This window comes from Fusarium proliferatum, assembly GCF_900067095.1.
Source record: "Fusarium proliferatum ET1 genome assembly, contig: FPRO_scaffold012, whole genome shotgun sequence".
Taxonomy (NCBI): Eukaryota; Fungi; Ascomycota; class Sordariomycetes; order Hypocreales; family Nectriaceae; genus Fusarium; species Fusarium proliferatum.
Genome location: NW_022194801.1, coordinates 621564 through 635918, shown reverse-complemented (window position 1 = coordinate 635918; position 14355 = coordinate 621564). Strand labels below are relative to the sequence as shown.

Here is a 14355-nt window from a genome sequence, read left to right as displayed (position 1 = left end):
CATGTCTGGCTGTGGATGCGCTTCTTCTGGCTCTTGTGGCTGCGGCTCTAGCTGCACCTGCGCCGGCTGCCCTGTAAGTTCTCCCTGGTCTGGTGCATATCTCAACGGTCCGAGGACTAACGTATGCCAATCAAGCACAAATAAACTATTCTTTAACGCCTTCGACGGGAACCCTGATGGATGAGACATGGGGAATGGGAACTCGGATGGTTAACGATGGATCCACTCATTACTTCTTGTCGGCACTAAAGTGCAAGTCTCAGAACTAAATGACGATCACAAATTGCAGTCTGAACTCTTGAGGATGATGTATCATGCTTGTGTTGTGAATGTATTATCCCAAACTTAGCTGGTGGCCGTTTCCAACTGGGCCAGCAGAACTATCTCTACCAACGGTTGTCCGAAGACGGGAAGAATGCTAGAACTGGGCTGAAAGCCATACTCTGCCAATCCTCCTTTGTTGTTAAGTCGGCATCGGATTCCCCTCCTTCATCCAAATATACACCCGCTATTGATTCCACCTCTTGAACATCCCGGACAGACCACTTGGACTGGTGACGCTGCCCTCTCTCGTATGCCATCAACATAGCCTCTCGTATCAACCTCGTACCATATAGTATCGCAGCTATGACTGACATGGCAAAGCTCGCCTGTGCAATTTGGCAATACCCTTGGGTTTTGTTCCATGCCGCAGAACACCCTCTGGTTAGGTACCAGGGATGTGGACTTGGGTGTTCAGGGTCGGTAAAGTCGCTCGACATTTGACCTGCAATGCTCACTGTCCAGAGCCCGAGAAGGATCGCATCGTAGATATTATTTACGCAGCGGGGGAGGTATCGAAGATGTGACATGGCGGTGCGGGCGAAGAAGACGACCAACCCAAGGATGGCGATCGCGAGGTTCGAGGTGTAGAGTCTGGAGACGCCCAATATCAGCATATTTCCTATCAACAAGCATTAATATCAAGATGTTGGATATCGTACCTTTGGCTCCAAATCAGAGGCACTTCAGGTGGCTCCTGATGGTTGGCGTAATAATAGATCCGCTTGTTAGGGTTGGAGTTCCATCCTTGTTCGCCACCGTTCTCCCATAGTCGTGATCTGAATTCTACTGGATACATGAGACCAAATAGAGTCACTGCCGTGGTCGAAATGGCCAACTCTGTGAGGATCAGTGCGAATGGTGTCTTGTGCGTAGGCGCCATGGTTGCGAGTTCTTGCGACACCACTCCTTCAAACATCGAGAGAGGCGGGGAGCACTCTTTAAATGGGCTTGGGCCGGTGTCCAAGGTGCATTACTAGTAATACGGTGACAATCAGTGGGTAGGCTGTGTTGTTTTTTGGTCGAAAGCCCGGTTCACAACCTTGCGCTTTCCTGATGCCGAAACTTGCTCATACTGCCGCATCGAAGGATGACATTGGCATATTGGAATATCGTGCAACACAACATATGGATTAATACTATGGTTACCTGATAAGTATCCTCTGCTCACAGTAGATAGGCCTCGAGATACTCTGTTGGTACAGTGGATGCTGTCACAAGGGTGAATATTAAAGTGCGCCACGGTGTTTCTCCACGAACTCAATATTCGTTTCTGCCGACTTATTAGACATCACTAGCTCCCGTTGAAGGTCCAGGAACTCGGAAATTAAGAAGGTTAATGATGGCAGGGGTGTTGGGTAAAGCTCTCTATGACAGCCAAGTTACAGCCTGTGAGTTGTTCACGTCTACCATGTTCCACAAACTGCGTGTTATTATCTGTTTTGGTACACCAACAACCCTGGACCCCGTTATGAGTTCTAAGGGAGTCAGATAAGATCTTTTGTCAATATGGCGTCCATCCAAACAGACGAGAGTGTGCCACGCTGAACGTTGTCGCTCCCAACTACCTAGGGATGCATGAGGTGCAGTTGATAACAAGCATAACGAGTGCTGCTACAGGACTATCAGTAAGTAAGTACTGACATTTTTGCATTGTACCAGAACGATATACGAGCTACCAGGTTGGAGACCTGACCAAGCTGATATCAGGCATAACCGTTCAACGAGGGTTCGATTGGCGTTCACCAGGACTGGTCGTTTGTAAGGCATGGTATCCTCGAGATATGAGGAATTTTGTCATAAACACATGTCTAGCCCCTGGTATTCTAACATGAGCACAATCTCCCATTTGCTTTGTAGTATATCTAACTTCAATAATCCTCCCGTAATCTCGAGGTTGTTTCCCATAAGATGAGAGTATTGATGGTTTTGTCTCCCTTTCCCCGTGATCTTAGCTGATCGATCAGCTCAACTGTAAGGCACATCTGGAAAATACGCTCAGAGGTTTATTTTGTTAGAGGAAATAACTCGGCACTGCTGTCTAATTGCAATGAGTATGAGTTGTGAAAAGAGACTCTTGCGTTGATTGGTTATTTCCGAGATCGCCCAGTCTCCAAGCATCCATGACTCCGAGGCAAGCGGGAGTTTAGTTATTGGTGATGTCAGGCTCCACTCCAGCTACCTAAGTCAGCCCGCCGCGTCCACTGCCGTGCCACTTTCAAACATCATCAGCACAAGACAAAGCTTTCTTTTGTTCCTTCACTCATTTCTAGAACCGACTTTACTTTCTCAATACACCGGCCATAAAATGCAATAGAACCTATTCTTATCGAAACCGCTTTCACTTCTACAACCACCGTTCTACCCGATCGGCACGCGACCCGAGGTTGCTATTCAGCCATGCCGTCAGAAACCCAAGATACACCCGGCATAGCCGCTCTCCCTCCAACGAAACCGGCCGATGCGCCCCGACGATGCTTCATCTGTTTGACTGACGAAGATCCCTCAGATCCCCCGGGATCATGGGTCGATCCCTGCGGATGCACCCTCGAAGCCCACCAAGACTGCATGCTTTCATGGGTAACGGATTGTGAACGCTCCAACAAACCCCTCCAGTGCCCAGTATGCAAGGATCGTATTCAGTTGGAAGGACTATGGGATCCTATCGTCGTTATGACGGATGCCGTCGCAAAAAAGTTCACTCGCGCAAGTCCTTTCATGTTACTCTCATCTGTCACACTCGGAGTGCAGTTCAGTCTTCAGATGTACGGCGCATTCGCTATGTGGGCTTTCTCAGGCCGTGAGGCTCTAGTCGACTATGTCCTTGGCCATGAGATCTGGGTTCACGGGGAGGCATCACGGATTTTGATGTCTGGGGGTGAAAGACTAGGCAATGCACTGGTTTTAACCAACGTGGGACCGGCTCTGCTGGTCGGACAGCTTATGCCTTGGTTTGGGAATAAGATCTTTCTCTCTACGGCTTCACTGGTAAGTTAGGGTTCTAGCAAATATTGGCAACTACTAACAAATCACTAGTATGGCGTTTATCAAGTCATGCATGACGATACTTTCCTGACCTGGCCTCCATCACCCCAACTCGCGATGGCAGTGTTTCCGTACGTGCGGTCTGCCTACCTCAACCTTTGGCGCGAATTTGTCTTCCCCTATGAAGTCAACCTTAATAGGCAGATCATGGGGCTTCCCCCAGTCGAACCCCGACGAGATCAGCCTCCTGCCAATGAGCGACAACCCGAACAACGGAACGGAGAGGGCGGTGTTGTGGGTTTCCTCAATGGGCTCATTGAAGCTCTCGAAGGCGATGACATCGATGAGGACGGCCAAGATGATGCTGGCGCCGGCGGCCAGGACGCGGATGGTGAGCAGGGCGGAGGAGTTGTTATCGAACTGGTCATCGAGGAGGTCGATAGAGATGACCAGGAAGGCTTTGATGTTAGGCCAGCAGGACAAAACGAAATGGCTCCACAGGGACCTGTCGATGATGCACCTGCGCCGCGTCCGACAGGTGAGGAGGATCAAGGGGCAGCAGACGGGCCTCATAACCCAGCCCGTATCCCCGAAGAACCAGCCCATGATGCGGTTGCCGTCCCAGCCGTTGTACCTGATGCAGGAAATGGGGATGAAGCTGCTCAACAAAACCAACATGAAGCTCCCCAAGCGCCGCCCGCCCGCCGACCCGGTCTAGGAACGATTCTATCTGGAGTATCTAATGCCATAGTAAGCGCACTGATCCTTCCTGGTGTGTCGTTTGCCATGGGCGAGCTTTTACGCCTAGCCCTCCCTAAGCAGTGGACTGCTGCATCTTCCTTCCCACGCGGAAGCACTATGCGTCCGGGACTGCTCCAGCAACAATGGGGGCGAAGTCTCGTTGGCGGATGCCTCTACGTCGTGCTCAAGGATTTTCTTAGACTGTATACCAAGTACCGCAAGGTAGCTGCTATAGGCAATAGGAAGGTCAAGAACGTTGACAGAGCCCGACGACGAGCCGGGAAATGAGAAGCCCGAGATGGGTAATGCCCGCTCTGGAGAGAGGGGCGGACGGACGCTGTTATAATGATTGCATCAACCGGCGTTATGGATTTGTATAGCCAGGCCAGGGGCTTTTGCTTCGGGAGTGAAGGGGCATTGCTACGGCGAGATACTACAGAGATACACCAGAATAAACCATTCAACTCTTGGAGCCTCAGACACATTTGAATTAGTAGGAGGTTTTATATATTGATGATGCTTTCATTGGCCAATGTACTACGACGAACGACAGCCCTTGAACTGAAACTCTGCTGTATGAAGTGCTATTCCGGCGGGCATTTAAAGTCAAAGGATAAATTTGGCTACGAATATCATGGATCTCAGGCATACGATACTTTATTTATACCACTAAGATTGACTGTCGGGTGTCGTTCCCCCGCAGCTACAGCACAGATTCGGCTGCTCCCAGGCCCCACGTGGAACCTTCCAGCCCAAACTCCACGCCTCAACCGCGGGGCCCTTTTTTGCCTGCACTTCTGAGATCTACTGTACCTTGACCTCTTGTCTCACCGAATCATATCCTCTTCTTGTTTCAATTGGATCTTTTCTATTAGACTTGTATCTTCTGCCCTCCATCCATTTATATTCCACCTCCCTTCTCGCCTGTCCTTCAGGTTCTCTCCATTCGCTATGGTCAGCTCAATCCCCCGCAGTATCAAATCAACCACGGCTGCACTGCATCCTCGTCATGACTCTTGACATGTGGCTAATACTCTCATGCAGGCGTCTACTCACAACTCCAAGCAGCGCCTGGCGCTCGCTATCTGCGATTTCCTCTCCGCTTCGACAAATGACGGCACTCTCACCGCCGACGACAAGGACTCCATCGATGTGGCTATCAACTGTATCGCCGAATCCTTCAAGGTCGATCCCTCCGATACCTCCGCTGTCCAAGCCGCCATCGGATCTCAGAACCTCCTTCAGATCTACTCTGTCTTCGAGAAGGCCCGCGCCGACAAGCCCGCCGCTGCTGCTCCTACACCTGCCCCCGTCGAGCTCACCGATGAGCAGAAGAAGGAGGCTGAGGCCCTGAAGTCAAAGGGAAATGCTGCCATGGCCCAGAAGGACTACCGCGCTGCCATCGACTTCTACACCCAGGCTCTGGCTATCAACGCCAACAACGCTGTCTACCTCTCCAACCGTGCCGCTGCCCACTCGGCCAACAAGGACCATGCTTCTGCCCGATCTGACGCTGAGGCTGCCGTAGCCATCGACCCCGCTTATACTAAGGCCTGGTCCCGACTTGGTCTTGCTCGCTTCGCCCTAGGCGATGCTCGTGGTGCTATGGAGGCCTACGACCGCGGTATCCAGCATGAGGGTAACGGTGGCTCTGACGCTATGAAGAAGGGCTACGAGACGGCCAAGCGCCGTGTTCAAGAGATGGAGGCTGAGGAGGACTCTCTTCCCCGTGCTTCTCCTAGCGCCGGTGGTGATCTCGGTGCCGGTGGCATGCCCGATCTTGGTAACCTTGCCAGTATGTTCGGCGGCGGTGGTGGTGCCGGTGGCCAGGGCGGCGGTATGCCCGATCTCGGTAGCATCATGAGCAACCCAATGTTCGCAAACATGGCTCAGAAGCTCATGAGCAACCCTGACCTTATGAACAACCTCATGAGCAACCCCCGTCTACGCGAGATGGCCGATCGCTACTCGACTGGTGGAGGTATGCCTGACCTGAACAGCCTCATGTCCGACCCTCAGATCGGAGAGATGTAAGTTGCCCATTTGGCCCACGTCACTTTCACAGTCACTAACTCAACCCTCAGGGCCCGAAACATGATGGGCGGCGGTGGCAACCCCTTCGGAGGTGCTGGTGGTCCCGGTGCCGGTGCCGGCGGTGCCAACGGACAAGGCGGTTCGCAACAGTAGAGATGGAATTGTGCAAATAGGGCATCTTTTTTTTATACCATGGTTGCAAGGTGATACCTAAAGGGTGAAGATTCATTGAAGAACATGAAAACGAAGCCGCGCGCATGCTCCTCTTTTTGAATCAACTTCTACAATAGAAACAGTAGCTACTATCATGTTGTCCTTTTCGGATATGCTATCGATATGTGATGCACTCACCGAAGCTGTCTATTGAACTCGCTTATTCATGCGAACCACTGCTCGCCTCCCCCCATTGCAACATATTCAAGCCTTCCTGCGTTGCCATTTTATGTACGCAGGCTGGGCTGGTCTTGAGAAGAGAGAAGTGTAGTCAGTTGCCGGGACACCAGGCTTGCCATCAAGAGTCGACAGTCTGAAGTTGCGCACCAAGGTCGCGACAATAACGCCCAAGTTAACATAAGTAAACTTCTCTCCGATACATCGATGTCGACCAGCGCCAAAGGGTAAGTATGGGCTCTTGGTTCCTTTAGATACAGCACCGTAGCCGTAGTCAATCATCTCGTCCGTCACGGCCTCCTCCTGGGGCTTGCTGTCCCATCGATGAGGATTCCACCTCTGGGCATCTGTGAAGTATTCTTCACTCAACGCTGTGACAATCGGCGCAGCGAGGAGGACCTTGTCTGTGGTGATGGTGTAAGGGGATCCGGGTGCTTGCATAGGTCTCTTAACCTTTCGCATGATGGAGTGAATGGAAGAATGAACACGGAGTGTTTCTTTGACGACACTCTGGAGAAGTGGAAGCTTGTCGAGGTCTGAGTATCGGAGAGGTGGGAGAACGCCACCAGCACCCAAGTTGATGAGTTGCTCTAGGTAGAGTTCCTCGGCAATGTCAGGGGATGAAGCCAGATGAAGTATGACCCAAGAACTAGCAGACGACGAAGAGTGTTGTCCGGCCATGAGAAGAGTGATCATCATGTGGGCGATCTCTTTGTCTGGAATCGCCTGCCCGTTTTTGTACTCGCAATTCATCAGGTTGGCGATCATGTCAGTTCCTTTCTCCAAGTCTCCTCCGCCTCTTCTTCGTTCGTTGATAATGTCCATGTATGTTTCTCGCATCTTTGCGTGGGCAGCGTCTCGGCGTCGATTACGAGGCAACGGAAGCCAAGGGAACAGGAAATTCACAGGGGTAAAGCCTTGATCGAGGTCATGATACAGATCGGCAAACTCGGCGGTAAGCTTCCGTCGAACTTCCTCGCCTTGCAGAGACCGGGCAGCAGTGAAGATGGTGATCTCAGCCATTGCTTTGGGTACATCAACTGTGCCAGACATTCCAGAAAACGACGGTACAGCTTGGATGTACTCCAGCACTTCTCGTTCAATCAACTGAACATGGGACTCAAGAGCCTTCTGGGTAAGACCAAACTTGACAAACTTCTTTTGCTCCATGAGCTTCGAGTTTGGGCAATCGTATACGACATCGCTACCAAAGACAGGCGTTGTCAACGGACCATATATTTCTTCGGCGTTTGCGTCTTGAAGTCGACTGTTGAGAACAAAGTCATTGCCATCAACACCAAGACAGGCAACGACTTTCCGGCCGAAGAGGATAAAGGTGAAGACATCGCCGTGCTAGAAAAGAAGTCAGTTGAAAAAAGAAATCAAAAGGATGATTTAGGTTCAACCTTTTCTCGGCATTTCATAAAGAAGCCATAAGGGTCGAGTCCATAAGCAACAGCATTACCAAAGAACGGGAACCAGTGGAACACTAATGGAGGTTCGTTGGCATTTCGAGGGAGCTTCTGGTATAAGACATTGACAGTGATGATAACCAGGCAGGAAACAAAGGCCCATAGAGGGTAGTAGAGGAGTGGAAACATCTGGAAGAGAAGAGATGGCTGCGGTTTGTTGGATGAGTTGTAAAGTTGAGAGACTTGGGGAGTTTATATGAACAAAAGGAGAGCCAGATCCCTTCGAGGAAAACAATACCGCCAGCTCCATTGTGGTTCCTATCTCTCAGTTCGGACTGGCTTCAGATATCTCATTAACGCAAGCCAAGCTTCGCCATAAGTCAAAGCCTTGGAGCGTATCCGTACTCTCGGCTATCACATCCTGATACGCAGAAGGATTCGCGATCTCAATGTCGACCAATGGCTCTTGTCCGATCATAAGCCTGAATCATCCCTGAAGTGGGTTTGTTATATGTTTCTGGAGTTGTTATCCCTCTTTTCCACCGCAAAGGAAGGTTATAGTGATGCCGAATACGTTTGAGGGTTGTTCGCATTCGTATTCGTACTTGGCATCTGAAGCAACTCTCTGTCACAGTTCGTTCTGAACACAGTCAATTTATAGATAGGAACTCCACTCGACTTAGAGAAGCAGCTTTATTAGTCTAGCAACGATCGTTTACTTATGCCGTTTATGTATTTCGTTGTCGGAGCCGAGTTGGTAGCCCCCCTGATCAAGTCATATGTCGCGGCCAACAACCCTTATTCCTTATAGTGTCTGGCAACGGCAAAGCTAAGCACATACGACCATAACTATCAGACAACTCGGGATCCCGTCCGCTCTCCGTTCGATAAACTGATAAGTGCTGAATTAGTAGTTGGGTCGGTGACGACCAGCGAATCCTCGGTGTTGTATGTTTTTCTTTTTGCTATTCGACTCTATGATCATTATATGCTAAAACCAAAAACATATGGCTGTCTAAACACATATGGCTGATCAACACCTGACCCTTTATCGCTTCTTGAATGGTGTGTCTCTTCGGTAGTGCCATGAAGTGGAATCGCCATAGACTCTTTCATACCCAAACACTCCCTCAACCAAATTCAAAATTGCAGCAGCAGATATGTTGTAGATAGGTCCATATCTGTTTTCACAATGCAGCGTAAGTTTATCACACTCGAGTCCAAAGCCAGAGGCGGCGTGGTTGAGTGTGATCTCCACCGCAGGAGGCTAGGATGTGTTAGATATATCCATCAAAATGCTATAGACGCAAGAGATACTGACCTTATCTACGCGGTTGACGTTGGTCTTGGTCCATCTTTTCAAGTACTCGGCCAAAACTTCCAAAGTTTGGCTGTGGCTACATTCAATTTCAATCCTGTGGCTTCTGTTCGATGCCGAGGTATAAACGAAGAGGTGATAGGGAGCTTGCTGGAAAAGTGCACTAGGCTTCGGCATGGTGTTGGGGTCCGGAAGAAAATCAGCAGCTGGTGCTTTGTAGTCTGTTTTAGAAGGTTTCGCAGGCTCTTCTTCCCGATCTTCTGCTCCAACATCTGCCCATTCATCCCCCGTGGTGGAGTGGATGGGCAACGTCTTGGGCGTACGATTTTCTTCAAAGCATTCAAGAAGCTGTTCCTTAAAGAGACCGAAATACTGAGATGGCTGATGAGTTAGACCTTTGGGGATATACATAATGAATCCCAGTTGTGCATCAGACCACTTGGTTGAAGGCCGTTGATTCTCTGATACCTGCAATATACCACGTCAGCCAGCTCTGAACCCCCGACGAGAGTGAGCAACATACCTCGACCGTCAAGTTCAACCTCGAAGTCACTTCCCTGATGTTCGTAAGTACAGTGTCCGTCCAAGCCTCATGAGCCTCATCATCAAGCAACTCGGTGAGTGCTTCAAACCAAACATGAACGAAGGATGCCACTGAAGAAACCAGCTCGCCCTTATCTTCCCAAAAGCTCTCTAGCTCGGACACAAGAATCTGCCATTGCGGCTCACAGTAAACATCAAGTCCGAGCACGTCTTTCAGCTTTTTCATGGACTCTTGAACACGACATTCGGGCTTTTCCCAATTATCGCGGATGGAGACTTTGGCCTTAAGTGGGCTGATGGTTGCATGAATCAGTAAACCAGCCAATGAGAGATGAACGCTGCGGAGGTCAACCTACAGAGACATGGTTGATGCTACGATATGCGATGGATAGTTCAGTCTTGAGATGAGGAAGATTCACGATAAAGCGAGAGATGATGAACTCATATCTCCATTGTTATTTACCCGCCGTCGGTTAAAAATGAACCCCTAATGCTGATACTCCTCTTTCTGCCAGGGGAATGCGGCTTCACGCTGGTCGGGGTATCACACGCTAAGAAGCGCTATGTTTTCAGCTGGGCGTTTTGGCGTTGTAAGGCAGATTAAAAACCAACCATCACCGCAACTTCTCCCCAGCATTTCTATCTGCAGCCTTCCAATAGGGCTTAGGCAGCTACACGCAGGGTCCTCATTCTAGGCAGCTCTCGGCATGGGGAAAACGCCATGTGGCTATGGGCAACTTGGTCAACTCTGCGAAATGCATATTTGCCCTTGACTCCAGCACGTGCCATTGGCCACAGGCTGGATTGTAGCCTTGTCATGGCAAAGGTTGGCGTTGTCAAGTGTTACACGCTTGCAACTTGGCTACTGTATACACAGTCTAGCTTCAGACAATACCGGCACCTCAGTTGCCGGTTGAGACTCTGAGACTAGGCTGATATGGCAGGTCGTCAGGGGTTCAGATGCCAGAAACAAGCATAAAAGCCAGTCTCGCACCGCAAGACTCTGATCTGAGTATCAGCAACTCTCTCAAACAGTCTATCAACTTACAACAAAGATCCCCTTCTTCTGTCATCATGTCTCGACTTCCACCTGCTGAGAAACTGCCCCTTGCTGTCCGCAAGAACAGTAGGTATCTTCCATACACCAGCCGTGATAGTATCACTAACAAGACTCCAGTCCGAGACAGCTGGGAGAACACCAAGGAGGACCACGAAAAGAAGCTCTCTGAGATTCTTGGTCAGCCATGGACTATCAACATTGATCCCAAAGCCCTCTATCCTTACGCCGAAGAGGGTTCCTGGGGCCACACCTCCATGGGTGATCTCATTGTCAAGTTCGTTTCCCTTTGAAGCCGTCCGCCTTGGTCGTTATCCGCAAGAACCATTTCTTAGTGGATCAAGTGGTCATCGTAATAACTTTACTAACTGTTGCCTCTTCTGTTTAGCTACGTTGAGGGCGTTGAAGATCAGTTGAAGTACTTCATTGAACGAAATGGAGATGGTACTAGGGATGAAATCAACGAGATCTGCTCCGGCCATGTCCTGACCATGGACTTTGATGAGAAGAACACTGTCTCTTACTGTGGAACCAAGGTTGGTCCCGAGGGCGAACTTATCATCCTCTTCACCCAGGGCAACTTGGGTACCAACACCAACCATGCTGCTGAAAGCAACAACATCACCAAGGCCCTGAATGAGGCTCCTTCAACTGTTCGACCCATGAGCTTTGTTGCCAGAGCCTCTATTAGGAGCGACTATGATCCCAACGTTCAGCAGATTCAAGAGAAGCTGAACAAGATTCTCGGTCAAGAAATCACCATCATCCCTAACTTTGAAGCCAACTTTGAAAAGCTCAAGGGCAAGGCTAGTGCGGATAGCGGGTGGGAGGAAAACTTTGGAAGATCTCATTTCTCCTATCTTGAAGGCTTTGTCTCGCAGCTTGAGTATGACAAGTTCGGTGAGGATGATATGCTTCAGGAGGGACTCCTCGAGGCCATGGACAAGCATGCTGTTCATGTTCGGGTTGTAGACAAGACCAAGAAGTCCTACAATGAGACTGTCATTGAGGACGGTATTCTGTACCTTCAGGTAAGAGGTTTTGCATGTCTCTTTACGAAATGGGTGGGAACTAACATGGATTACAGACTACCCCTTCAGATTTTGGTGTTAATGTTCATCAAATTTCAAGTGATCTTGTCAATATCTTGTAGACTAGAGGAGCCTCTATATCTTACACTACCTATCTAGACAAAGACATGCCTATTAAAGGAATTGACATACAGTTCTCGGGCCAGTAGTAATCATTCTACGGTACCTAAGGTTAGGAAATATGAATATAGTAAGATAATCAGAACAGTAGAGTGGCAAAGTGATTAGTGATTGTGTAAAATGCACCGCAAGAGGAGAAGTCCTCGGTGTCTGGGTGGTCGATGGCAAAAGATACCGGTGAGAAGTCCAATTATCTACAGGTCGCCGTACCATACTAACAACTGGCTACACGATGGTAATTAAGGCAATTCTTGGCGAACATGCACATCGTGAGCGTCTGGAGCAGAGTCATCGGCTAAAGCAAAAAAGACTGAGTCATCTTCATCAGACAACAAAAGGTCAGGACCGAGCGTGGATCGAACACGCGACCTAGGGATCTGCAATCCCTCGCTCTACCGCTGAGCTATCGATCCCTGACTTGTTGCTGTTTCTGACGATGTTGGTTGTGCATATATGTCTTAGATGCAGACGTGGCTTTGAGGCACAAAAAGGGACACGACGCCAAGTCGTGGGGTCGTTGAGTCGGCAAAAGTGAGGACCGAGCGTGGTTCGAACACGCGGCCTAGGGATCTGCAATCCCTCGCTCTACCACTGAGCTATCGATCCTATTCTTATTAATAGTTTTTGTAACTTTGGTATATACCCATGCGAGATAAGAAACATTTTCATCGAGGCTTCAGGGTAAGAGAAATATTTCACCCTCCGAAGTTGATCTGGAAAGGTTCTGGTGTTGGTGAGTAAAGTCCTTGAACTTGCGAATAATAAATGATGATGAAAAGTCTGCGTTTGAGTTGGACTTGGGCTGCGGTTATACAGACCTATTGTGTCATTACATCCACAATTGCGTGCCGGGGTTCCCGCGATAATCGTGGATCATGTCATTGTGTTGACTCGCAATGGCTTCTCACAGGACGTTTGCCACAAGCCATGGTAAATGGCCAATTATCGTGACTTTGCGTCGGCTTCTACAGCAAGCTGCCGCGAAATCTTTGCCTGGAAACACAGACTAACTTCATAAAAGCTTACATAAAATAATAAAAAGTCCCCAATAGGCAAATAGTTGTTATTCCTTATCAGTTAGGGTTTGCAGCATAAATTATTCTGTGAAGTGCTGTAAGTGTTTAGAACATTAACCGCGTGCACAGTTTGTAAAGATATGCCAAGTCGACAGGTAATAGCAGTCAAATGGCCGAGATGCGAATTATATCATTAAAAATGGTTTATCTATCTGACCATCGCATGGCCATAACCCATAGGCATCTCAGAGCTCTCGTGCTTATTCCCTACCTGAAAAGTGTGCTAGCCAACAGTCCAAACTTCAAAGCGCGCTGCAGGCGAACAGAGATATCACCAACAGCGCTTTGACGTGGAAACGACCCTTCAATATTAAATATATTACTCGAGTCTCCTGCTGCGCCTACTTATTGACCAGGACTTACTGCTTCATAACATTCCATTTCTACCATCACGACGCAAACTGCCGCTTAGCCATATTGCGAAGCGAAGTGCTTTCATTTTCCAGTGAGGTATGGACTCAACCCAAACCTTGAGGTTTGAGGGGCAGTTTTTCTGAATCCCTTCTCCCTCTTATCGCGGTGACGAAAGTGAAGTGTCGATCTCTCTTTGGCGAGATTAGACTCCAGTTCCGAGCCAACTTGGCGGATCTGAGGAGATAACAGGGTGAAATATGAGATGATCCCACTGTATAAGTTCTGTCTCATGAATGAATATTGGGAGCACCTTGTCATATCACACGTCAATGACGTCGAAGCCGTGATTTGGTAGCATCGTCCCAAGGGTAGAACTCGAGTCCAACACACCCTTGTCACTGTCAAATGACCAGCAAGACAATTGGGCTCGTCTAAAAGGAGTCCAATTGTCCAAGAAGTTCAGGAGGCGCACTCTGAAGGGGCAAGTGACAGACTTCGAAACATGAACAGACAAAGCCGGTGTCCTCAACTAGTTCGCAAACGATGAAGTTTGTGAACCCGCCCAGAAGTATCAGGTCTAGATCGCGAATGGGGCTTGAAGGGACGATGCTATCCAACGTCCCCATTGGCTAACATTCTTTTGAAGTTCTGGTGCTACCCGTAACTGGCAACATGTGTGTTAGGTACCTAGTGGCAGCAAACAACCCCTGGAACTCGCGTCCAAGTGGCTGAGCTAGGGTATTCATCAAGACCAGAAGCCTCGAAAGCCGTTATAGCGATATCACAAGTCTCGAGAAAGAGAAGAAAAAGGAAAAAGCCCCCCTGGACCAAGCCGGAATAAACTCCCCCTTGATTTGCCGAGGCAGAAAGGGAGCGCATTGCCTGATATGTCGTGTCTTTGCTCAAATGGGCG

At 49.3% G+C, this 14355-nt stretch overlaps 6 protein-coding genes and 3 non-coding genes across 9 annotated transcripts, besides 2 other annotated features; 4 read left to right on the top strand and 5 right to left on the bottom strand.

The window, feature by feature from the left end:
* Position 1: 1 nt before the first annotated feature.
* Positions 2-73: a sequence feature (Short protein (FPRO_13309, CZR47642.1) was converted to a misc_feature.).
* A 62-nt stretch (positions 74-135) lies between these two features.
* Positions 136-144: a sequence feature (Short protein (FPRO_13309, CZR47642.1) was converted to a misc_feature.).
* A 242-nt stretch (positions 145-386) lies between these two features.
* FPRO_13308 (uncharacterized protein) lies at positions 387-1204 on the bottom strand (the record flags this gene model as incomplete). Its single annotated transcript, XM_031222746.1, has 2 exons — positions 387-915; positions 984-1204. The coding sequence occupies 2 exons, from the start codon at positions 1202-1204 to the stop codon at positions 387-389; spliced, it is 750 nt and encodes a 249-aa protein (XP_031088175.1).
* Positions 1205-2721: 1517 nt separating this feature from the next.
* Positions 2722-4335, top strand: FPRO_13307 (uncharacterized protein; the record flags this gene model as incomplete). Its single annotated transcript, XM_031222745.1, has 2 exons — positions 2722-3309; positions 3358-4335. The coding sequence occupies 2 exons, from the start codon at positions 2722-2724 to the stop codon at positions 4333-4335; spliced, it is 1566 nt and encodes a 521-aa protein (XP_031088174.1).
* A 663-nt stretch (positions 4336-4998) lies between these two features.
* Positions 4999-6234, top strand: FPRO_13306 (related to protein phosphatases; the record flags this gene model as incomplete). Its single annotated transcript, XM_031222744.1, has 3 exons — positions 4999-5001; positions 5092-6077; positions 6132-6234. The coding sequence occupies 3 exons, from the start codon at positions 4999-5001 to the stop codon at positions 6232-6234; spliced, it is 1092 nt and encodes a 363-aa protein (XP_031088173.1).
* A 264-nt stretch (positions 6235-6498) lies between these two features.
* On the bottom strand, positions 6499-8072 carry FPRO_13305 (putative cytochrome P450 51 (eburicol 14 alpha-demethylase); the record flags this gene model as incomplete). Its single annotated transcript, XM_031222743.1, has 2 exons — positions 6499-7824; positions 7878-8072. 2 exons carry the CDS (start codon positions 8070-8072, stop codon positions 6499-6501), a joined length of 1521 nt encoding a protein of 506 aa, XP_031088172.1.
* Positions 8073-8722: 650 nt separating this feature from the next.
* Positions 8723-8838, top strand: rrna13. The gene has a single exon (XR_004093473.1). It is a non-coding gene; the product is annotated as a ribosomal RNA (ribosomal RNA).
* A 93-nt stretch (positions 8839-8931) lies between these two features.
* On the bottom strand, positions 8932-10108 carry FPRO_13304 (uncharacterized protein; the record flags this gene model as incomplete). Its single annotated transcript, XM_031222742.1, has 4 exons — positions 8932-9150; positions 9205-9669; positions 9725-10037; positions 10101-10108. 4 exons carry the CDS (start codon positions 10106-10108, stop codon positions 8932-8934), a joined length of 1005 nt encoding a protein of 334 aa, XP_031088171.1.
* A 710-nt stretch (positions 10109-10818) lies between these two features.
* Positions 10819-11954, top strand: FPRO_13303 (uncharacterized protein; the record flags this gene model as incomplete). The annotated part of the gene is made up of 4 exons (XM_031222741.1): positions 10819-10870; positions 10922-11078; positions 11190-11832; positions 11889-11954. The coding sequence occupies 4 exons, from the start codon at positions 10819-10821 to the stop codon at positions 11952-11954; spliced, it is 918 nt and encodes a 305-aa protein (XP_031088170.1).
* Positions 11955-12353: 399 nt separating this feature from the next.
* On the bottom strand, positions 12354-12425 carry tRNA. The gene has a single exon. It is a non-coding gene; the product is annotated as a tRNA-Cys (tRNA).
* A 121-nt stretch (positions 12426-12546) lies between these two features.
* On the bottom strand, positions 12547-12618 carry tRNA. The gene has a single exon. It is a non-coding gene; the product is annotated as a tRNA-Cys (tRNA).
* Positions 12619-14355: the final 1737 nt, after the last annotated feature.